General features: G+C 41.9%; 1 protein-coding gene across 8 annotated transcripts in view; it reads right to left on the reverse strand.

Moving 5' to 3' along the window:
- Positions 1-337: 337 nt before the first annotated feature.
- SCML2 (Scm polycomb group protein like 2) overlaps positions 338-25,339 on the reverse strand; it is a 131,050-nt gene continuing 106,048 nt past the window's right edge. For all 8 annotated transcript variants that reach the window (XM_073356349.1, XM_073356387.1, XM_073356359.1 and 5 more), the window contains 5 exons: positions 24,150-24,332; positions 13,002-13,115; positions 7,096-7,377; positions 6,169-6,332; positions 338-2,694 (listed from right to left, as the gene is read on the reverse strand). In XM_073356349.1, coding sequence (XP_073212450.1) covers positions 2,569-2,694; positions 6,169-6,332; positions 7,096-7,377; positions 13,002-13,115; positions 24,150-24,332 — 869 coding nt within the window. In that variant the 3' untranslated portion in view covers positions 338-2,568. The remainder of the gene's footprint in view (positions 2,695-6,168; positions 6,333-7,095; positions 7,378-13,001; positions 13,116-24,149; positions 24,333-25,339) is intronic.

Raw genomic sequence — 25,339 nt, forward strand, 5'->3', positions numbered from 1 at the left:
GGTTCGTAGGGGTCTCCTGTCCTTTTCAAATTAATGGATATTTGTGTGGAAATTTTGTGAATCATACGAGATGCAAGATACTGTATACACTACAGCTATAGAGCGTCACAAATATTTCAAAAACACAGATCCATCTAAGTTCATATATTAATTGCTTTTGATAAGCAGATGTTGCAAGGTTATATTCCTGTAATAAAAAAAAAAACTTTACATCAGAAGTTTACATGAACTGCCAAGTTCTGCAAAATGCTGGATAATATAGCCAACTATGATGTCTGCACAAATGTTAGTTGAAGTAGGAGTACATAGACAATGTCAAACAAAATGGACAATTACAACACTGAACAATTTTTTTTTAATTATTTTAGATCAGAACATCCAGTTGAAAATAAACAATTAAAAATATATTCTGTTACACTGCTTGGATCTCATGCTATAATACAATGTAAAACTCTAGTACTAGGACATTCTAGCATTTCATGTGCATACAAACTTTGTACAAATATTTCTACCACAGCCATGGAGTGTATGAAAAAGAGGCTAAAACCTCATTGTTCTATATGGATGTTGTAAAAAACAGACAACATAAACATCTTCATTTATACCAACTATTTGGACAATGCAATAATATAGTTTCAGACCAAATTACTTCCAATGCAATTTTATGAGAGAGTGTTATTACTCATTCACGTTAAAAATTCAGCATAATGCTTAATATATTGATGAAGTGTGGCATAAGCAATATATAACAAATATACTAGATATTTCTCCATCATTGTTTTGCCCTTTTCTAGATATAAAGCAGGCATGTGTGTACAGTCCATCTAAACACACATGTGCACAAAGGATATGTAAAGTAACCCAAACTACATAACCCTTAGTGTTAAATGTTTTGTGATAGCAGAGCAAAACAATCCTCAAAGACAAATGAACTTCTCAATTAAAATTGTGCTGTAGTTCTTTAAATGACTACTTGGAAAGCTGAGAACTACAAAATATGATTTTGCAGTATTTCTGCTAAAACCTGAGGAATATTAAGCTAGCAATAAGCAAGGCATTTTCAAACAAGAAATTTGTAAAAAATACACATTTTTTACTAGAAGCTTTCATATATAAAAAGACAATAAGAAATATAATAAAACCTATCCTTTTAGGACTACATCTTCCCTAGTAAATAGTTCTTTATTCTCACTTGCACTATTACATACAGTACATTCGATTTCCTACACAGAAAATGTACATTCTTGTCCCTGAAGTATATTTTATTGGCAGTGATCGCAAGCTGTTTTATTATCAACACTCACTTCTGTAGCTTATAAAAACAGCACCAAGTTTTATGCAAAACAAGAGTATTAGTATGAGTACTACTTCTTCATGACAAGTGAAATATTTAATTTAAAGAAGTCAAAGAACAAGAAACATCAGAACCAAAATGCATATTTCCAGAAACCATACCAGAATAAACGGCTCAGAGCTAAGTAATAAGTAACCGGGAGTTTTGCATAGTACAGGGCACTCCCCTGTTTGAATCCACCCATCCATTGATTGTTCCTTACCCTCCAGGAATGGAAAGCAAAGTGGACAAGTGCTAATGAATATAGAAGTACACAAAAAATTTACTGGTAAAAAAGCTGAATTGTACAGTTTCTCATTATCTCTGTCACAGTGCAAAGTATATTTTAAACACATTTTTAAAAAACTGAATACATATGTACAGTATATATGTATGTACCACACTCGCACACACATATATATACACATAAGCATGAATACAAATATCCATGCCAAGTTCAGCAAAAGAACGGAATGTTTAAAATGTGGGTCTTTTGTTCCACAGAAATCTGGAAGTCCATTCACCCCAGAACAGTTGGCTGTTTAAAATGGCCAAGAAAATGCCCCCTCCATGAAACAGAAATATTGCCTGCATAAATTGACAACATACTGTATATTTGTTCTCATAATTCACCAGAGAACTGATAACCACACTTTATAAAAGCTTATATTTGTATTAAAAACACACAGATCAAACAATTCATATGGCTATTCCCTTTATGGAAATCTGGATAGCATAATTCAGATGAATATTACTTTTCTGGAGCACCAGACAAAGAGTATTCACTAAAGAGATGAAGTCTACTGCTGCTTCTTTAAAATTTTCTTATAATGTAAAGTTTTACAGCCACCTCTGTAAAAGTGAACACCTGATGCAGATTTTTTCCTTTGGGATTAAGCTGTTTTGGTTCTGAATGTGAATGTGTCAGCTGAAGTCTGTAGCAGAGAATGGATTTCTCGGCACTCTGTGTGAAGTTAGTACTCAGGAAAGCATTGCTTTTTAAAAAACACACAACACCAACTGGCTTTCTGTGTGACGTTTCTAAAACAGTTGTTAGAATACCAGAATGTAACAGTCTTTTTCACTTGGTAGTAAATATTTTATCACATTTTGAGAGGAAACTTTTGCAAACTGAAGACTGTTTATGATGACAAAATATTCTTAAATAAAGAACATGTATGTGAACCTGAGAGTTAAGTCTGATATGAATACGTACATTACATTGTCTCCACTGGCTAGTACTTTCCTTGTTTAAGTCTCTCAATATGGTAGCATAGCTTTAATGCTGGCCCCAACTTCAGTCCCATATATTTCATTATCATATCGCTCCTTAGTAACAGTAGTGCCTTTCCATCAATTTCCTACAGAAGGAATAAATACAACATACAACGGCTTTAACAGGTTACAGGGTAAAATCAAAAAGTACATTGTATTAGTTTATACCATAGTAAAACTTAATGTAGAGTATATAAAACAGTAATTTACTATAATTTAATACCTCTGATGGCTAATAAAACCAAACTGATTTTTATTTAGACATTTAAGTGTTTTATAAGGCACCTTTTGGTAGATATTTGAGATAATACACAAGTCAATAATAAAAGGCATTGGACAAAACCAGATACTGTAACCAAAATAAAGGTAACTCGGCCAAGAGAAAAATCCAGAAAGGAAGATCTGCTAAAGAAGGGAGGCCTCTCTAGTCAAAGATGAAATGACCCAAACACTGAGGCCTTGCACTGAACCTTGAAAACAGCCGTAGGGAGACTCTGGCATGCATGCATACACACACACACACACACACACACACACACACACAGAGGAAGGGAGTTACACATCATCTAGATCTGTGACACAAGACAGATCTGTGTCTAGCCTAAACCAGATGGAATGTTAGGATCAAAAGCAAGGACAATTGAACAGATTTTCACTGCCTTTAAAAGAAGCTGTTGCAGTTGGACAGGCCTAAGCTATTAAAAAAAGTATTGGCAATTCAGTGAATATTTCCCTGAAATTGCATACTGAAACCACTCTTTTTCTAAAACAGAATAGGCTGAAAAATACTATGAAATTTGGTCCCTATTCCAAAAATGTCCAGAAAAACCAAGAAGGGGAGGTGATTTGGGTTTTTTACATTTATCGATCTATATAAATCTATCTATATTTCAGTATCTTGAAGTTTCCTTTGGACCTAGCTTACTCCAAACTTAAAAGAATTTTTATTATGAACTGGTGCAGAGTGCATGAGAAATTTTACACGAAATTTTAAATTTTGCCCAGGTGTAAAGGAATACACAAGGCAGTAGAGACTCTGGCTCGTTGGGTTCACAATAAAAAAAAAGCCAGACACTTCTTGGTGGGGACACTACCATTTTGAGATGACAGTAGTTCTCTATTAGGCAGCCCATCACGTAACCACACAGTGAAAGGAAAACAGGTGAATGAAAGGAGTATACAGGACATGCACAGTTAGAGCTACTAACTTTTGACCCTCCTAAATATATTATCTAGCTAGTTCTAGTGAAGATTTGCACAGTCTTGGCTAGATTAGACCAAGTAAATGCTTTTCATTATGGTTTTTAACCTTTCTTCTCTCTCCTAATAAAACTGTGTTATCTAAATGCAACGAAGCTTTGCACTTGACTGTTAATATTAAGGATCAGCTATCCTGGGATATCAGAAAAGTTCTATCCTGGGGAGGAAGCATATGTGGTGTCTAAGTGGCCCACAGGTGTCCAAAGTCATGAATGAAGATCCCTCTGAAAGAGGAGGTTACTGGGAGGTTCTTCAAGGTGTGTGGTCCCTATCTGTATTCCACTATTACACATGCGCACCATGCTCTTGGAGCTGGAGAATTTGAAAGTAGCGTCCCTGGGTCTGTGCATGGGCCCCGGCTCATCTCCAACTGAGATGAGGCAGACTCACCGCCTCTCCAGTTCCTTCTCAATTACCACGAATCAGATAAGATTCAAAGCAGAGGGGCAGGAGGGCAAGAAGTGGAATACAGATAGGGTTCTTAAATCTCGAAGAATTTCCAGTTGCAGGTAAATAACCCCCTCTTCTTCAAGTGATGGCCCCTATTGTATTCCACTATGGGTGACTGACAAGCAGTACCTAAGAAGGAGGAGGGTGCAAGGGTGTAGATAGCAGGGCTGAGCGGAGTACTGCCATCCCAAAGGAGGCATCAACAGAAGTGTCCTGCACCAGGGAATAAGGTCGGCAAATGTGTGAATGGAGCTCCATGTGGCTGCTTTACAGGTGTCCAAGAGGGCTGCCACCTGAAGAGATGCCATAGGTGTTGATTGTGTTCTGGCGGAATAAGCTCTTACTCCATTGGGGGAAGAGGGTGGGGTGTGGGTGGAGATTTGAAAACGGATGGAGTAGAATGCAGCCAGAGACCCATTTGGAGAGTCTCTGGGTGGAGATGGTGTGCCCTCTGACTCTTTCTGCTATAGCAGAGGTCCCCAAACGGTGGAGCGCACCCCCCTATAGGGGCATGGAGGAACATTCAGGGGGACATAGCTGGGGCCTGGGCCAGCACTGATGGGGGGTGGAGAGGGAGCACCACCCAGCTTTGCTCCTGGCCCTGGCCCCATGCCCTGGCTGCTGGCCTTGGTCCCTGGCCGAGGCTCTGCTCCCAGCCCCGCCCCCACCGCCGGCCTCACCCCCTTAGCCCTGTCCATGCCCCCTGCTCCCAGAGCCACGGACAGAAGGTAAAACATTTGGGGACCACTCTGCTACAGTGACAGACAGCCTCAGGGATTTCCTGTGTGGTTTTGTTCTCTGTAGGCAGAAAGCCAAGGCCTCCGAACATTGAGGATGTGAAGTCTTCGTTCCTCTGAAGAGGTGGTTTTGGAAAGAACACAGGTAAGTGAATGGACTGGTTAAGGTGAATTTCTAAAGCTACCTTAGGGGTGAATTTGGGGGGGTAGATGTAAAGAAAGCATATCCATATGGAATACGTTGTATGGAGGCTCTGCCATCATCCCTCCAAATTTGCCAACCCTCTTGCTGAGGTGATGGCTACAAGAAAAACGACCTTCATGCAACAGAGTGACATGGAGCAAGTCATTAAAGGCTCAAGTAAGGCCTTGTGAGTACTGAGAAAACAAGGTTCAGGTCCCACTGGGGCTGTAAGCTTGGCCTTTCCAGAATCTATTGGTCAGTGGATCTTTGAAAACCAAATAGCCCTGAGAAGGTGCATGGGATGTGCTGGTCGCCACCAAGTGGTCACGCAAGGCGCTAATGGACAAACCTTATGTCTTCAAAGATAGGATAGAGTCCAAGATGAGAGGAATAGCCATAGTCTTTGGGAGAACACTCTTTGTTGTGCCCAAGAAGAGAAGTGCTTCCATTTAGCTAGGTAACATTTTCTAGTAGAGTCCTTTTTACTATTGGAGAAGATGTCTCGTACAGCTGTGGAGCATAAACATTCTAATGATGATGCCCATCCAAATATCATGCCCTGAGGTCGAGCGGACACAGATCAGGGTGCTTGATGCTGCCGTTCTACTGGGTCAAGAGCTCGGGGAAGGTTGGGATAACATGCATACGAGATTGGGAAAACAGAACTGCCCAGGCCAGAAGGGGGCAATCAAGATTACACATTACTGAGTTGCGGAGTTCTCACTCCTGGTCGACTGTGAAATGTCTGCTGAGGAAATCTGCGAGCACATTTTGCTTCTCCAGAAGGTAGGCTGCCAACAGAGTGATCTGATTGCTGATGCACCACCTTTCGCTTCAAATTCAATAATAGCAGGGAAACTCACAAAAACTTCCTCCACAGATTAGTAACGTGATCAAGTCTAGCAGAATAGAAATAGAAAATATCATACGTGTCTCCTGAAGAGTTCTGCATGGGGTGCTAATGCCTGAGGATCAGCTTCTTTCACAAATTGCATTACTTCATCTATTGACCAGGTAGAAGGATCCTTATTTGGTACTCGTGAGGGTTCCCTTTTTAGTGCACTGAGATCAGGACCTGTTGTAGAACTTGCAGCTTAAATGTAAAACATTGGCAAAGGGAGAAATGTCATAAGTGTCAATGTAGTAAAAACACATCCTTGCAGACTCAAACGAAAGGAAAAATAACACATTGTTAGTGTCCCGTATTAGTAGCAGTCCTCTCTCTTCTACCAGTGTATCAACCTGGCTAAGATCACTCAAATTCTTTTACAATTTATTAAAATGAAAAATATTTGGTTTTCCTTCTAAAGAGTCACCGAGATGTTCTATTTGGCTCACAGCATGAATCTGTGTTCAGATGACTTCTACAACTGCAGATACACACAACAGTATAAGTGTTAGCACTATGTACCATCAGGGAGGGATCAGTTTGAGACATTTGGTTCCTAGCTCCCAAGACACCAGCAGCTGGGAATGCTGTGCAGGAAGGGAAGGGAACCCCTTACTGCAAATTTCAGTGATCCTTTGGCCAACTTGGCAGCAGTACTTGAGAAGCTGGAGAATGAGCTGTAACCAGCACTGCCCGGCCAGGCAGGCTGCAGGGTCTTTGATAGCTAGCAGAGTAAAAAATCGTATGCAGGATTTCTCTGCCTTGTACAGTATTAGAGTTAAAAGCTTAAATTCTGTATTTTGAAATCACGTTAGATGGTCTGACATGTTTGCCTAAGTCTGACTCCTTATGTGAAGTCTTGGATGTCAAAGCACTTTGCTTCATAATTCATAACCCACTGACTTTGCATACTGCTAAAAAGTAGTTAACAATGCACACATTTTAAAAGGTTAAGTGTATGCCATACCTTCAATCCTCCTCTGCATTCGATTCCTATTGACTTCATAGTAACTGCTGTTCCCAGCAGAGCTTGATGACAGCCTGTGTAGGACTGGGGCTGAGTTTGAAGCAGCAGTCACTGGCTGAAGGGAATTTCTATAATATGCTGCACTCCCTGAGGTACGATATTCAGTGGAATTTCGGCAGGTTGGGCTTGCAGGATTTACTGAATTGAGCGCAGAATCCACAGAGTCCTCAGAAAATCGGTGTTCTTTGGCAGTGCCATGTTCTTCAGTTGGCAATGTTTCTGCTACATAATATGAGTAACACAAATACCAATCTATTCAACATGTTAGATTTTTGTAACCTTGTTATTTAATTCTATGCTATTTATTTTTAACACTAACTACAATTTTTAAGCCTGTCAACAAGCTCCCCATAAAGCAAGCACCAAATACAACTAGCACCATTCTCCTTCTCTTATTTAAGTAAAAGTAGTCAGTAGGAAGTTCCTAACATACATTTAAAGTTACAGCTGTTAAAAAACCTGATTATTATAGAGTTTGATGAGAGCTTGAAGGTCACTTTGGATCATACAAAATATATGAAATTTTCAATACTTCATTTCACTGTCGTTTCATTCTATACAAAACAAAACTATATTATCAACAAAGGGAAGAGTTGATTCTCTAAGAATTATCTGAAGGTAGTATCAATACATTTGCAGTTATAGGCATAGATATAATCACCAAGGAACCATATCCACAGTTTAAACATTTTTTCTAAAGCGCAGCCATTAAGCCTGTGTTACGTTTATCCTGTAAGAGATTTTTAGTAGGAATAAAAGATAAACCCGCTGTGTAATATTTAATTTGCCTCGTCTAAGCAATACAGAGAACCATCAACTTCTAATTAGAAACAAGTGTGCAACTGTGTATCTATAGATCATACTATCTTCAGATACAGTGGCCCTTTTTATGAAGTCAACAGATTGCAAACCGTTGCCACAATTATTTCCTGTATTGAGGAAAATCCTGGTATTTCAGATACTGATGTGCTAATTATTAAGAAATACTGACCACTGTACTTCACTTACACGCAGGCAACTCTTCTCTGGATATGAAAATATAAATGAAACCAATTAAATACATTCTGGCTTAAGAAAGAGGTAACAACCCTTTGATAAAATTTGAAAAAGGAAGTGTTTATCAGCTAATCTCTAGTCTTTAAAACATATTCTCAAACTCCACTTCGATGCTTTCCAGGACTGAATGCAGAGTGTAGACATCTGCTTCAGAGTCAGCTAAAGGTTGTTGCTATACAGCAACATAACAAAGTCCTTCCACCTGCCTATAGGGCTTGAGTGTTTGGTCTGTTTCAGTTTTTTTAAAAATCACTGACTGTTGAAGACTAATAATATAGTCTGATTAAAGTATGGCCCAGATTGGTCAATATGCTATTTGAGAAAAAAGAAATTAGTTGGCAAGAAATTGTTCCATTTTTCAGCAATAAATTTCTCTCTGCTCACATTAGACAAATCTAGCACTGAGAAAGAAAAAAGAAAGGGAGTAATGATGGATTTGGAGAAAGACTGATAACTGCTGTGAAATACGCTTCTAAAATGCATGCTCTTTACTCTTCTAGCATTTGTAGCTTTTATTTATTTTCTGCATCACACAAACATCTGGAATTAAAAAGATGGTAAAAGAACCGTTTTCCTGAAAACTTGTGATGTTTTCACATTTGGCTTTAGAGGTCTACCATATGCCAGATGCTCTCTTTGTCAAAACTTGGCTTAGAGGTATTCTTGAGATCTGGAAGCACTTGGTTTATTTTAGCAGTGATTATTTTAACATAATCCTGAAGGAAAATAAGAAATTCTCTCTATGGTTTAAGCAATTAATTAATAAATCCTTCTTGCTGACATAACCCAATTGCAAAATGAAGAAAGAAGCGTTTCAAGGGCTGTCTATTTGGTTACCTCTACTTAGAACACCACCTTTCTGTGACAAATATTGAGTAAAACTAGTTCAGGCCTTGAAAGCTTAGACTTTCCAGAACTGGCCAAGAAGGAAAACTATTACTGTGCAAGAGATTAAAAAGTCTGCTCGACATGCATCTATATCAAAAGGTGAAAACATCCTCCTCTTGGCTACTGAGGCCTGCATATAATTAAAAAAAAATAAAATCAGAGGACTTGAAAAAAACAGGAGAAGCTAGAAAATGAGATCATTGCTGGAAATTTCAGTATGGGAAGTAAAAAAAGGGAGGAATCATAAATGAATATATAAGTGCTGAATAGAAGAGTTTGAGAATCAACTGCAGATATAAATCTCAGGATTTTTGGTTTCTAGAATAAATTAACTGGAGGGGTTACACTGTAATAGGGATTAATGTCTGGAACCCTTTGGTTTAAACCAGCATACAATTTCTAGTGCCGTAGAAAGGGTCCATTTTATTGCAAGGAAGCAGACGACCCTGTCAGGAAAAAAATAATATATATATATTTTTTTTTACTCGACACACTGAGGAAGCAGAAAGATTGTCAGGGTGCATAATGTTACACGAGACTCATATTTTACTTATCCAGATTATGCAGCCTTATCTCTGAAGTCAGAGACCTTGGAGATAATGGTGGTGTCTGAGACGAAGACTTCTTTAAGACATCTTCATGAAATTCTGAGACAGAAGATTTTTTTTCTTTTCAAGATATTAGGGATTTGAAAATCTCCTGAAATAGGCCTTGGATTCACATATGCAAGGTAGGAAAGTTCACAGAAGTCAGAATTTAAGGCCTGAAGTGCCACCAGATCATCTAGTCTGACATCCTACGTATCACAGGCCACCAACACCACCCAGCACCTGCACACACAACCCAACAACCAAAATTAGTCCAAAGTATTACAGCCTATAGGAGACTAAACTATTATGTGCCAGAGGGAGAGTCAGGAGGTGCACCAACGGCCCTGCAATGGCAAGGAATGGATTAAGAGAGAGATACCCAGGTGATCCCGGCTTGCTGACAGGAAGGCAACCCCTTGCCCCCAGATCATTGCCAATCTGACCTGGGGGAAATTAATTCCTGACCCCAAATATGGCAATCAGTTAGACTCTGAGTATGTGGGCAAGAGTTAGCCAGCCCAGCACCTCAGAAAGAGAGAAAGAATGCTCTGTACCATCCTAGCGCACCAGCCCACCCCATCTAGAGTCCCACCTCAAGCCATGGCCATCTCTGATGCTTCTGAGGAAGGAGACAAAACAATCCAGAGTACACTGGGGCAAAAAAATCTCTTCCTGACCCCTGCAGGTGACCATCTGATACACGGAAGCATGAGATTATAGGGATATAAAACAAACTGGTAATAGCCTGTGGGGACACCTGAAACATTTGTATAACTGGGCATTCAGATAAACAGAAGTGTTATTTTGAGCTGGATTCCTGCTGCAGGCTGGAAGGCAGTAAAGGTCTGGGTACAGCTGGGAAGCGAGGGGGCTGAAGAGCCACGCAGGGGTACTGTTTTGCCCAACTGGGTGCTGTTGTTGCCCTTCCTAGATTATCTTTAATCTTTTCCCCATGCTCACTCCACTCCATAGCAACCCAACCTCATCCATCCTTATTCACTTCTAATTTATATAACTAAGAAACCTCTGGTTATTTATTTTAATTTTCTGAGCAAGAGCTAATTAAGCTAGATCTAGCAATTTTCACTTTATTTCTACATTTTTAACCTCCAAGAGATAGCTGTCTAGGCTAACCAATCCCCTTTTTCATTCCCTGTAGGCTCTCTGCTTATTCCTAATAACCTTTTTGGGATGGTTTCTCATCCAGTTGGTCTGGAGGCTTTCCGTACAAGATTTTTCCCCTTGCTTGGGATGCAAATTGCGTACAGTTTTTATATATTTGTTTAAAGAAATTCCAAGCCTCCACTACTTTTAGATTCTTGAACTCACCAGTACAGTTTATATTGTTAACTAAATTTCCTTATTTCTCCAAATCTGCCTTTTTGAAATAAGCCATAGTTGATGACCTGGCTTTGATTATTTCTCCATTTAATTTAAACTGAATCAATTCATGATCACTCAATCCCAGGGTGATATAACCAGCTCAGAATAATCCTTTTTAAATCAAGATCCCCTTGTTCAACCAGCAGGCTGTCACTTTTCAGTGAATTTGATAGAATGCCCAAGAAGACTTTAACTGATATTTTGAATATCTGAAATAAGCTATGGAGAGAAGCCACAGACATGAGGTTTTCTTAAGTCTTGTTGGAAGTTCTACGTCCAAATCCTTGGTGTTTGGAGCAGGCTATTGACAAACAAGGAAAGAATCCTTATGGTTGAGCATAACAGAGGCCTATGTCTTAGCCTGAAGATCCTTCACAAGAATTTGAAACATCTTTTAGATCCTCTGGGAATTGGAAGCCAAAGTCAAAGGTTCTTCTTAATACAGGATTAGAATGATGTATTTGGCTACAGTAGTTAGCCACTTAGGTTGCAGCTTTTTTCCATTATCCTCCATGGCTGCAAAGAGGAAACTGTCACCTAGCAGAACAGATAGCAGAAATATCCCTGAGCAGATTAGAAAGAAAAAGTGTTGCTAAAAGAAGATCCTTTCCAACAGATATTCTTGGTCTTTCTTGCTAACCAGCCCATGATAGAGAGATCTGAAATTACCTCCAAGTTTTCAGTAGACAACGCTGCCCTAAAAGGCTGTGTGGGAGACATACAATGCTGGAGAATATTTTGCCTCTTCAAACACATAAAAACCTTATTGAAAACTTATCAAAATGTTTGAAGACAACACAAATTCTGACCCGTAAATATGGCAACATTTATTTTCCCTACAGATTTTTTTTTTGGAAATCCAGGAAACCATAGTGTATAATAAATGAACTACTGGTTCTTAAAACTTCCTTGTACTATGTAGTTATTAGACCTATATATTGAATAGGGATAGGAAAGTGATCAAGCTTATTTTGAGTGCACAAGATTCCTTACTGGATACTGCAGCTAACTGGCCTATATTTGAATCATACATTTTGGTTTGCTCCAGTTTGAGCAACCGTATTTTAGTACAGCTTAGGGTACTAAGCCATGTGTTATATTTATTCATGGACATAGCCAGACTCCTCTAAGTCCATGTCCATTAGAAACGTCTGACTCAATTCCACAGATTTATTGTATGTATAAAATAGTATCTCCTTTTTAAATCAACTCTAACTTTGCTACCAATTTCTGTGTCCCCTGCCTCTGTTATTAGACTAGATGAAAAGGAATGACTGATCTGTCTTAAATAAGCCTAGCATTTATCCTCATCTCCTCTTTCTTTCTAAATATAGTATAATGGCTCCATCTGCAGAGGAGCAGAGATCTCACTGAAGCTAGTGGGAGCTGCAGGAGCTCAGAACCTCTCAGAAGTCAGGTCACAAATCTCTAATTGACTCTCATAATCAACCCTTGCAAATCTCCTGCCATCCTCACTGTCCTTTTCTGAACTCAAGTTAGGCTACCAACAGAGAGTGCAATACTCTAGTGGTGCAGAGAGTATGTGTATTTTACACAGTTGTTATAGTAGCTTATTTTATATCCCATTATAATGGGATGTAGCAGCCTACTGGCTTTTTAGTAAGCTGTTGCACATTAAGCAGACAGCTTCATTCATCAGCGGTCTGCGGTGAATCTTTAAACCCTTTCCCAAAAAAGAGCTAGTTGTGTTAGAGGCCAAAGCTCCCTTTAGTTCTCCCAATGTGCAATATTTGTGCCCACTCACCAATAATTACTTATACTTCCCCCTCCCCCACTCTGACTATGCATTCTGTCAACAGCTGATGGCTAAGGCTAGACAAAATTAAATTGTACTTGTTTCTCTTTTATTTGAAATACTATGAACACAAATAACCCTCCCACAAACTGCAACAAATACACTTAAGTTACCTTCAGATGGGTGAGCGTCAGGTCTGTGGAGTTTAGGAGAGAGAGGGGCAGTGTAGGGCGGAGAATCCTGAGAATATCGTTTAGTACTTCTGTTTTCTGAAATTTCCTCTTTTGCTGTCAATAGAAAAGTTACAGTCTTTCATTTCAGAACTAATAAAATTGTTGGGGGAAAAGAGGAAAGACACAAAAGTGAGGTGACTGTGTGCTGTATTCACTTACTGGATTTTAATTCGCTCCCCATATTGTGTGTCTTTTAATGGCTGTAACACAACTCAGACAGGTTTCAGAGTAACAGCTGTGTTAGTCTGTATTCGCAAAAAGAAAAGGAGTACTTGTGGCACCTTAGAGACTAACCAATTTATCTGAGCATAAGCTTGCGTGAGCTACAGCTCACACTGTAGCTCACGAAAGCTTATGCTCAAATAAATTGGTTAGTCTCGAAGGTGCCACAAGTACTCCTTTTTTTTTTTTTTTTTTTTACAACTCAGACAGTGCTACCTTATACCATTCTTAAACATTACCCACAAGTCTTCAGTGATATCATCTTTCACTATTAGCTTAACCTTATCAGGCAGGCTCAGTTATCACCCCACAAACTTTCAGGGCTAAAATATAGTTGGGTTAGACAGTTATACCCAAGTTGCCTTGAGCTGACTTCACCCTGAAGAGAGTTCAAAACAGCACTTCTCGCTTGACAGATAAGATAAGAGAAGCTTAATGGCATATCACATCTATTTTTCCTCCTTATTAACCAAATCTACAAAAATTACAGCTAGATTACAGCTTGTTTTAACTAGCAGCTCCATAGGAGGAAAAAAACACTACTGACTTCCAAAGGAGCACACAGGAACATTGCAGCTTCTATACAGCCATCCACGTTTCTCCCCTAATAAGAATCTTTTGAGACTACAGCCACGTCAAATATTTGCCGTTATGAGCTACTGGATTGAGCACTGGACTGTGAGACTCAGGAGACTTGGGTTCTATTCCCAACTCTGCCACTGACCTGCTGGGTAACTTGGGGTAAGTCACTTTTCCCATCTGTAAAACGGAGATAACATTACTGACCTCCTTTGTAAAGTGCCTTGAGATCCACTGTTGCTATTATATATCACAAATATTTCTAGAAGAAGTATAGCTGCCATCTAACTAAAAATCAAGAGCTACAGGAATAGGGTAAAACAGTTACTAACCTTTCTGTAACTGTTGTTCTTTGAGATGTGTTGCTCATGTCCATTCCAAGTTAGGCGTGCATGCATCACATGCACTGTTGCCAGAGATTCTTCCCTCAGTGGTATTTGTCAGGCTGGTTCTAGCACCCTCTGGGGTTGCACGCTCATGCACCGGTATAAGGAGCCTGGCCAGCCCTGCATCCTCACAGTTCCTTTTTGCCAGCTAACTCTGACAGAGGGGCAAGAGGGTGGGTCGTGGAATGGACATGAGCTACACGTATTGAAGAAAAACAGTTATGGAAAGGTTAGTAACTGTTTTTTCTTCTTCTTCTTCGAGTGCTTGCTTGCTTGCTTTGAGTGCTTGTTCATTCCATGTTAAATGAATCCCAAGCAATACCCAAGGAAGTGGGGTCAGAGTTCACAGACATGTGGCTCACAACACTGCTCTATCAAACTTGGTATCATGTCTAGTCTGCAGGGTGATGGCACAGTGGGAGGAGAAGGTATGTAGATGACCAGGTCGCTGCTCTGCAGATGTCTTGGACTGGGACCCGGGCCAGAAACACTGCTGATGAAGCCTGAACTCTCGTCAAATGGGATGTCAAGATGGCAGGAGGTGGGATGCCGGCCTGCTCATTGCACTTACAAATGCAAAAAATGATCCAGGATGAAATTCTCTGAGCGGAAACCGGTAGGTCTTCCATCCTGTCTGCTACTGCCACAAAGATCTGCGTGGATTTATGGAATGGCTTCATCCTCTCAATGTAGAGGGCCAGGGCACACCTCTGTGTGATGCTTCTTTTCCAAATTCTTGTGCAGTTTTTGGAAGAAAACTGGCAGGAAAAAACCTGATTACCATGAAACTGTGAGACCACCTTTGGGAGGAATGCTGTAAGGGGGCATATTTGAAGCTGGTCCTTAAAGAACATAGTACACAGGCATTCTGACACAAGGACTCAGATTTCTGAGACCCTCCTGGCCGAGGTAATCACTACCAGGAAGGTGACCTTTCAGGAGATACATAAGAGGGCTCAATGCTAGCGGCTCAATGGGAGGGCTTGTGAGTCTTGACAGGTTTAGGTCCCACGAGGGAATGGGTTTGCGAGTTTGAGGGTAAAGTCTCTCTTATCCCTTGTGGGAGAAGACCAACTTTCTGTCCATCAGAGGGTGAAAGCCTGAGATTGCTGCTAGATGCACCTTGATCGATGAAATGGCTAGGCCCTATTGTTTCAGATGGAGCAGGTACTCCAGCACAAACTGGAGGGGTGATCGAGTTGGTGAGAGGCCTCACTGGGATGACCACTCCGAGAAACGCTTCCATGTGGTGAAGTAAGTCGCTTTAGCAGATGGTTTCCTACTACCTAGCAAGACCTAGTGGACTTGTTCTGAACAAGCTAGCTCCGCCGGATTCAACCATGGAGCTTCCACGCTGTCAGGTGGTGGGTCTTGAGGTTCAGGTGGGGCAGACGGCCATGATCTTGCAAGATCAGGTCCCTGAAGGGTGGGAGTGGTAATGGGGCTGCTACTGTCAGATCCACTAGCCTGCCGAACCAGTTTTGACATGACCATGCAGGGGCTATAAGAATAACTCTTACTTTGTCTTGCCTTACTTTCAGTAGGACCTTGTGTACAAGAGGAATGAGGGAAACGAGTAGAACAGGTGCTTTGTCCACGGGAGTAGGAAGGTACCTGTGAACTAGCCCAGGCTGCAACCACATAGTGAGCAAAATTGCTGACATGAACAGGTCTACAAGGGGAAACTTCCATCTCTGAAAGATGGATCTTGCTGTGTTGAGGCAAAGGGACCACTTATGGTGAGAAGAGAAAGACCTGCTTAAGTGATCTGCCAGAGCGTTCTGGGCTCCCGGAAGGTAAGAAGCTTTGAGGCGGATGAAGTGCTTCCCTCAGAAGTCCCACAGGTGAAAGGCCTCTTGGCACAAGGTGGACAAGCGTGTTCCTCCTTGCCTGTTGATGTAAAACATGGCTGTTGTGTTGTCCATGAGTAGTCGCACTACTTTGCCTGCGATCTGTGGTAGAAACACCTGACATGCTAGGCGGACCATTCTGAGCTCTCTGACCTTTATATGCAAGGAGACCTCCTCCTGGGACCACAGGGCTCGAGTCTTTAGGTGAGCCCCACACCTAGATTAGATGCGACCAAGATTAGGGATACTGATGGCTGGGGAGCGACAAAGGGAATGTCTGCCCTCACCAATTGGAGATTCTTCCAGGAGTTGAGGGAAGCGAGGACTGGGGTGGGAACTGTAAGCACTCGGTCCAAGTGGCGACAGCTCAGTGAGTACACTGAGACCAGCCAAGCTTGAAGGGGAGGATGGTAGTGGACCTGATTTATGATGAATTTGAGGAGCCTCCTGTGGCACCAGAAAAGACATGTGGAAATAGGCGTCTTTTCAAGTCGAGGGCGGTGTACCAATCCCCTGGATCCAGGGAGGGAATAATGGAGGCCAGGGAGATCATTCAGAACCTCAGCTTCTTGAAATAACTGTTGAGGCGACACAGGTCTAGGATGGGTCAGAGACGCCCTTTGGGACTAGGAAATAACAGGAGTAAAACCCTTTTCCTCTCAAATTCTAAGGCGCATCCTCCACAGCCCCTACTCGAAGGAGAGCTTGCATCTCCTGGAGTAGAAGTTGTTCGTAAAAAGAGCCCCTGAAGAGAGACTGGGATGGGGGGGTAGGGTGGAAGAAAACTGAAGGGTGTAACCTTTCTCCACCATACTCAGTACCCCGTGGTCCAAGGTGATGAGGGACCACACCAGGCTGAAGTGGAAGAATTGGTCTGAAAACAAAAGGGGGGCAGGATCTGGTAGGGGAACTGATATAACACCCTTGAGCACCTCTTCAAAAGTGGGGACTCCTGGGTATTTGTGTGAACCTGGAGCAAGGTTGAGGTGTGTCATAAATATAAAGGAAAGGGTAAACCCCTTTAAAATCCCTCCTGGCCAGAGGAAAACTCCTCACCTGTAAGGGTTAAGAAGCTAAAGGTAACCTCGCTGGCACCTGACCAAAATGACCAATGAGGAAACAAGATACTTTCAAAAGCTGGGAGGAGGGAGAGAAACAAAGGGTCTGTGTCTGTCTTTATGCTGCTTTTGCCGGGGATAGACCAGGAATGGAGTCTTAGAACTTTTAGTAAGTAATCTAGCTAGGTATGTGTTAGATTATGATTTCTTTAAATGGCTGAGGAAAGAATTGTGCTGAATAGAATAACTATTTCTGTCTGTGTATCTTTTTTGTAACTTAAGGTTTTGCCTAGAGGGATTCTCTGTGTTTTGAATCTAATTACCCTGTAAGGTATCTACTATCCTGATTTTACAGAGGGGATTTCTTTACTTCTATTTACTCCTATTTCTATTAAAAGTCTTCTTGTAAGAAAACTGAATGCTTTTTCATTGTTCTCAGATCAAGGGTTTGGGTCAGTGGTCACCTATGCAAATTAGTGAGGCTTTTTATCCAACATTTCCCAGGAAAGGGGGGCATGCAAGTGTTGGGAGGATTGTTCATTGTTCTTAAGATCCAAAGGTCTGGGTCTGTAGTCACCTAGGCAAACTGGTGAGGCTTTTTACCAAACCTTGTCCAGGAAGTGGGGTGCAAGGTTTTGGGAAGTATTTGGGGGGAAAGACGTTTCCAAACAGCTCTTCCCCAGTAACCAGTATTTGTTTGGTGGTGGTAGCGGCCAATCCAAGGACAAAGGGTGGAATATTTTGTACCTTGGGGAACTTTTTGACGTAAGCTGGTAAAGATAAGCTTAGGAGGTTTTCATGCAGGTCCCCACATCTGTACCCTAGCGTTCAGAATGGAGGAGGAACCTTGACCAGGTGGAAGGAGAGGTTGCCTGCGCCTATAACACCTGTTCTGTTTCTTAAATAGGTCTTGGTGAAGTGGCAGAGCCAAGAAGCAGGCTCGTTGTTGAAGTCTGAAGTGCTTCCTTGAAGATACTGGGACAGAAAGGCCCTGGGACCTGAGAGTGGCCCTAGAATCTTTCAGGCCAGGGAGTTTTGTATCCATTATTTTGGAGAAGAGAGAGGTTCCCTCAAATGGAAGGTCTTGAATGGACAGCTGAACCTCCAGTGGTCGTCTTGAGTATTGGAACAAAGAGCATCTTCACATGACCACCGCAGATGCCATTGTTCTAGCAACTGTGTCAACTGCGTCTGGGGCCACTTGGAGGGAAGCCCTGGCTATAGTTTTTCTTTCCTCAACCAGAGCGGAGAAATCCTGTTTGGACTCCTGGGGCAGCAAGTCCTTGAATTTTGACACTAGTCTCAGATGTTATAGTCATACCTCCAAAGCAAGGCCTGTTGGTTGGAGATGAAGAGCTGTAACCCACAAGTAGAATAAATCTTTCTACCAAACAGGTAAAGCTTCTGAGTCCTTTGTGGGTGGCAGCTTGCAGCCCTTGCCTGTCTCTTTCATTGGCTGCTGCAACCAGAATGGACCCGGGAGGGGGATGGGAATATAGGTATTCATACCCCTCGGTGGGAACAAAGTACTTTTTCTCTGCCTTTTTTGAAGTGGGTGAGCAGAGAGGATGGGATCTGCCACAGGTATGTGACTGGACTCACAACAGCCTCATTGAGGGGTAGGGCCACTTTTGACAGGGCTGCTGCAACCAAAATGTTGATCATGCTGTGTGAGGACTCTTTAAGCACTTTCACCTCCAGCCCTTTTCAGTAGCTCCTGGTGAGCTCTAAAGTCGTCCTGTGGTGCAGAGCCGCTCGGCCCCGACACAGCTTCATCTGGGGAAGAAGAGGCAGCAGCCTGTACTGGCAGGAGCCTTCCTCTTCTTCTGCACCGACCATGTCACACAGCCCCAAGTCCTAAGTATGAATACCGGGCTTGGTGCCAGAGTCCATGTCAAGTGGGGTGGCAGAGGGGCCCTTCTCTTGGATGCCGCCAAGTACGAACAGCTGGAAAGCAGTCCCTGTACTGAGGGGAAACCCCACGAATGCCAAAAAGGCCGCTGGACCTGCATAGGGGCTGCTGTTCATCAGGCCAGGCTCCTGGAGGGGGCCTCACATCAGGATCTGATAGAACATAATTCGGGTACTGGTATTGGCCCCTTGGTTGGGTGCCCGACTCCACCTCCGACTCTGAGAATGAGTCAGCTTGCGGGGACGGTACCCCTCACCTCTGTCAGCCAATGCCGAGGGTCTGGGGAATGGTGCCATGGTTGGGAAGACTTCGCCGACATCAGCAGGGTCGGTTTTCCTCTGGTCAGTACCAGTGGACCTGATGCTGGATAGGACCTTGGGGCAACATGCTCCCTACTGCTTGACGACCTTGCCAGTGCTGGAACTTACCCCGCAAGAGTGGGTGATACCAAGAGAGCCATCTGGTCCCCTGGCTGTTGCAAACACCTCCGGGGTTGATGACACCACTATTCCTTTGGCACCATGACCACCCTCTGGTGTTGATGGGTGGTCCTGCATCAGACTCAACAGCACCTGCCAGAAAGGTGGAGTCAAAATTGCTGTTTGCAGAGCAGGATAGAGGAGTGGTCCAACACAGGTCTCAGTCTGCTGCACTCGCCAGGCTTATCCTTACTCAGTTCTAGGGAGCATCCCCTCTTCGACCGCTGTTTTTTGTGTTTCTTCCTTGGCACCAGTGAAGGGGAACGATGCTGAGAGACCCATGCCGCTGGAGAAGCACTCCGAACCAACGCCGAGGTACTGGGTGCAGAGTCTGACCGGCTTGGCTCCAATGCCAGTCTGAGTGCAGGTTCCATCAGGATGGACCTTAGCCTAGCCTCCCTGTCCTTTTTCATATGAGGCTTGAACTGGCAGCAGATCTGGCTATGCTCTTGCACGTGAGCCTTCCCCAGACACTTTGGACAGCTACAGTGTAGGTTGCTCATGGGCTTGCTGCAGGCAAGCTTGGAGATTTGAAGCTTGGAGACTGGGGCATGCCTGACCCTATGGGCAGAGCATGCCCCTCTATGCTAAATATGGGGGGGGTCCTAACCATATACACTAATAGTAAAAGAAATAAAATGAAGATAACTAAACTTGTGAAAAAAAAAAGGAGGAAATAACAGAACCACTGATTGAACACACTGCCGGGGCAAAATAATTTGTTCCCGTAATTGCACTGTTAAACAATAGAATACCAATTGAAATTTATTAAATAATTTGGATGTTTTTCTACATTTTAAAATATATTGATTTCAATTACAACACAGAATACAAAGTGTACAGTGCTCACTTTATATTATTTTTATGAATATTTGCACTGTAAAAATGATAAAAGAAATAGTATTTTTCAATTCATCTCATACAAGTACTATAGTGCAATCTCTTTATTGTGAACGTGCAACTTACAAATTTAGATTTTTTTTGTTACATAACTGCACTCAAAAAGAAAACAATGTAAAACTTTAGAGCCTACAAGTCCACTCAGTCCTACTTCTTGTTCAGCTAACTGCAAAAACAAACAAGTTTGTTTACATTTACAGGAGATACCGCAGCCCGCTTCTTATTTATAATGTCACCTGAAAGTGAAAACAGGCTTTCACATGGCACTTTTGTAGTTAGCTATTTACGTGCTAGATATGCTAAATGTTCATATGCCCCTTCGTGCTTCGGCCACCATTCCAGAGGACATGTTTCAATGCTGATGATGCTCGTTAAAAAAACTGTGTGTTAATTAAATTTGTGACTGAACTCGGAGGAGGAGAATTGTACATCTCCTGTTCTGTTTTACATGCATTCTGCCATATATTTCATGTTATGGCAATCTTGGATCATGATGCAGCACGTTCGTTTTAAGAACACTTACACAGCAGATTTGACTAAATGAAAAGAAGGTACCATGTGAGATTTCTAAAAATAACCACAGCACTCGACCAAAGGTTTTAAGAATCTGAAATGCTGTCCAAAATCTGAGAGGGACGAGGTGTACTTCAGTCCCCGGAAAAATCATGGAGCAAGTCCTCAAAGAATCAATCCTGAAGCACTTACATGAGAGGAAAGTGATCAGGAACAGTCAGCATGGATTCACCAAGGGAAGGTCATGCCTGACTAATCTAATCGCCTTCTATGATGAGATTACTGGTTCTGTGGATGAAGGGAAAGCAGTGGATGTATTGTATCTTGACTTTAGCAAAGCTTTTGACACGGTCTCCCACAGTATTCTTGTCAGCAAGTTAAAGAAGTATGGGCTGGATGAATGCACTATAAGGTGGGTAGAAAGTTGGCTAGATTGTCGGGCTCAATGGGTAGTGATCAATGGCTCCATGTCTAGTTGGCAGCCGGTGTCAAGTGGAGTGCCCCAGGGGTCAGTCCTGGGGCCGGTTTTGTTCAATATCTTCATAAATGATCTGGAGGATGGTGTGGATTGCACTCTCAGCAAATTTGCGGATGATACTAAACTGGGAGGAGTGGTAGATACGCTGGAGGGCAGGGATAGGATACAGAGGGACCTAGACAAATTGGAGGATTGGGCCAAAAGAAATCTGATGAGGTTCAATAAGGATAAGTGCAGGGTCCTGCACTTAGGACGGAAGCACCCAATGCACAGCTACAGACTAGGGACCGAATGGCTAGGCAACAGTTCTGCGGAAAAGGACCTAGGGGTGACAGTGGACGAGAAGCTGGATATGAGTCAGCAGTGTGCCCTTGTTGCCAAGAAGGCTAATGGCATTTTGGGATGTATAAGCAGGGGCATAGCGAGCAGATCGAGGGACGTGATCGTTCCCCTCTATTCGACATTGGTGAGGCCTCATCTGGAGTACTGTGTCCAGTTTTGGGCCCCACACTACAAGAAGGATGTGGATAAATTGGAGAGAGTCCAGCGAAGGGCAACAAAAATGATTAGGGGTCTGGAACACATGAGTTATGAGGAGAGGCTGAGGGAACTGGGATTGTTTAGTCTGCGGAAGAGAAGAATGAGGGGGGATTTGATAGCTGCTTTCAACTACCTGAGAGGTGGTTCCAGAGAGGATGGTTCTAGACTATTCTCAGTGGTGGAAGAGGACAGGACAAGGAGTAATGGTCTCAAGTTGCAGTGGGGGAGGTTTAGGTTGGATATTAGGAAAATCTTTTTCACTAGGAGGGTGGTGAAACACTGGAATGCGTTGCCTAGGGAGGTGGTGGAATCTCCTTCCTTAGAAGTTTTTAAGGTCAGGCTTGACAAAGCCCTGGCTGGGATGATTTAATTGGGGATGGGTCCTGCTTTTGAGCAGGGGGTTTGACTAGATGACCTCCTGAGGTCCCTTCCAACCCTGATATTCTATGATTCTATGATTCTATACAGCATGCTTTCTGAAGTCTTAAAAGAGCAATGATCCGATGTGGAAACTACAGAACCCAAACCACCAAAAAAGAAAATCAACCTTCTGCTGGTAGCATCTGACTCATGATAATGAAAATGAACATGGGTTAGTCTGCTCTGCTTTGGATCATTATCGAGCAGAACCTGTCATCAGCATGGACGCATGTCCTCTGGAATGGTGGTTGAAGCATGAAGGGACATATGAATCTGGCACGTAAATATGTTGTGATGCCAGCTACAACAGTGCCATGCGAACACCTATTCTCACTTTCAGATGACAATGTGAACAAGAAGCAGGCAGCATTATCTCCTGCAAATTGTAACCAAACTTGTTTGTCTGAACGATTGGCTAAAGTAGGACTGAGTGTACTTGTAGGCTCTGAAGTTTTACATTGTTTTATTTTTGAAAGCAGTTTTTTTTGTATATAATTCTACATTTGTAAGTCCAACTTTCACGATAGAGACTGTACTACAGTACTTGTATTAGGTGAATTGAAAAATACTATTTCTTTTTTTTACAGTGCAAATATTTTTAATAAAAAATAAATATAAAGTGAGCACTGTATACTTTGTATTCTGTGTTGTAATTGAAATAAAAATATTTGAAAATGTAGAAAACATCCAAAAATATTTATATAAATAGCATTCTATTATTGTTTTACAGTGCAATTAATCGCAATTAATTTTTTTTAGTTGCTTGACAGCCCAACTAAACATCTTTAACATTAATGCTTTTAATTTCAGATGGTGACCTTCATTATGAGAGAGAGATATTTTTTTCTACATCATTTTCTGGTCTTACTCCTTTAGTTTTAGGATTATTTCATTTCAACTCTCACTTCTTCAGTTTTCTATAGAATTATCTTAGTCTCACTATGGGCTAAGTCCCAGATACTAGTGACACTGTAGTCAGCAGCTGGGTGCAGAAGGAGACTGCAGGGGTACCATGCTTCTCCTTGCAATCAAGATAAGGGGTGCTGTTTTGGGTGTGGTGCTGTGTTCTCCACTTGCAGAAATGCGTTCCTCATTTCCTAAACCACTACAGCCAGCCATCTATAAATCCTGGTTTCTTTCCCTACCTATGATAGACTCTACGTAGTTTCAACACCTTTGAAATGGTCACAGAAGGGAAAAAGAGAAAATCAGGATGAAGCATCTTTCAGTTGGATAGAGAGGGGCTGCATTGAGTCTTATAGGGCAAACTTTTTTTAGGCAGTTAACTATATTTTGCTGCTGTGACTTAAATATATTTTACTACGTGCATAAATCAAGCAGATTAAATGTAAAGTTTAAACTAGATCTTCTGCAGCATCACAGTGGGATGTATACATTTCCTTGTTTGCCTAAAGAAAAGAAATTGCCTAACAATACGGTGGAATCTCCTTCCTTAGAAGTTTTTAAGGTCAGGCTTGACAAAGCCCTGGCTGGGATGATTTAGTTGGGGATTGGTCCTGCTTTGAGCAGGGGGTTGGACTAGATGACCTCCTGAGGTCCCTTCCAACCCTGATATTCTATGATTCTACTGTTTTTCCACATGTGGTATAAATAACCCCATCACACAAGGACTAATTTTACTAAGAACCACAAAGTACTCATTCAATCAATTCAAGTTGTAGGAGGACTGATCAAAAAATGAATTGCACAAAATAACCATACACCCCAAAACATGTATAATTTAGTATTACCTGGTTTGTTCCTATCATATTCCGTAGGACTATGTGCACTCCCCATATAAGGGCTGAAGGGCTGGCTACTAAAAAGATTATCACACTGCAGACTGTGGCAGAGCTTCTCCAAGAAACGCAGGACAAACGATGCACTATTTACAGAAGGAAGATTGATGGCGTGTTTCTCCCCGTCAAAGGCAGCTGTGAGTAAGAAGATGTCAGACACCATCCAAACACCAGGAAGTAGAGTACAACACTACCACTAACTAAAATATAATACATCTTGCTTCGATTAAAACAGTGTAGAGGTAAAAAAAGAGGTAAACAATTGTTCTGGTATCTTATGAGACTATTTAGCAAATTTACCTTCAAAAGGACAGATTCTGATCTCAGTTACATCTGTGTAAATTCAGATTAGCTCCCCTGATAGAAATTAAACATTTTCTGTGTTATTTGCTTATTGAACAGCCGGAAATAAAACAGAAGAAAACTTTTATAGTACTTGGGGGCTTTCGAGGGACCTGATTTGTTAACATGAACTGCTCATACTCATCTGTTGCAGACTGTCACCTGTTACAATTACAGTGATAGCTGGAGTAACTGGTTTGCCATTTTAAGAAGCGGTGTTATTCAACATTATAGAACCCATTCCAGCAATCGTTGTGCAGGTCAAGCTCCTATTTATTTAAGTAGGAACTCAGCCAATGTGAGGACACCAAGAACAGACAGTTTACTACATGCATCTTAGACAACACGAAGGGTGATATGCTTATACTTTATTTTATATTTGTTACATAAGAATGGCCATACTGGGTCAGACCAAAGGTCCATCTAGCCCAGATTCCTGTCTTCCGACAGTGGCCAACCCCAGGTGCCCCAGAGGGAATGAACAGAACAGGTAAGCATCAAGTGATCCATCCCCTGTTGCCCATTCCCAGCTTCCAGCAAACAGAGGCTAGGGACACCATCCTTGCCCATTCTGGCTAATAGCTATTGATGGGCTTATCCTCCATGAACTTATCTTGTTCTTTTTTGAACCCTGTTATAATCTTGACCTTCACACCATCTTCTGGCAAGGAGTTCCACAGATTGACTGTGTGTTGTGTGAAAAAATACTTCCTTTTGTATGTTTTAAACCTGCTGCCTATTAATTTCATTTGGTGACCCCTAGTTCTTGTGTTAAGAGAAGGAGCAAGTAACACTTCCTT

The sequence above is a fragment of the Lepidochelys kempii genome, chromosome 1, assembly GCF_965140265.1.
Source record: "Lepidochelys kempii isolate rLepKem1 chromosome 1, rLepKem1.hap2, whole genome shotgun sequence".
In the NCBI taxonomy this organism is placed as follows: domain Eukaryota; kingdom Metazoa; phylum Chordata; order Testudines; family Cheloniidae; genus Lepidochelys; species Lepidochelys kempii.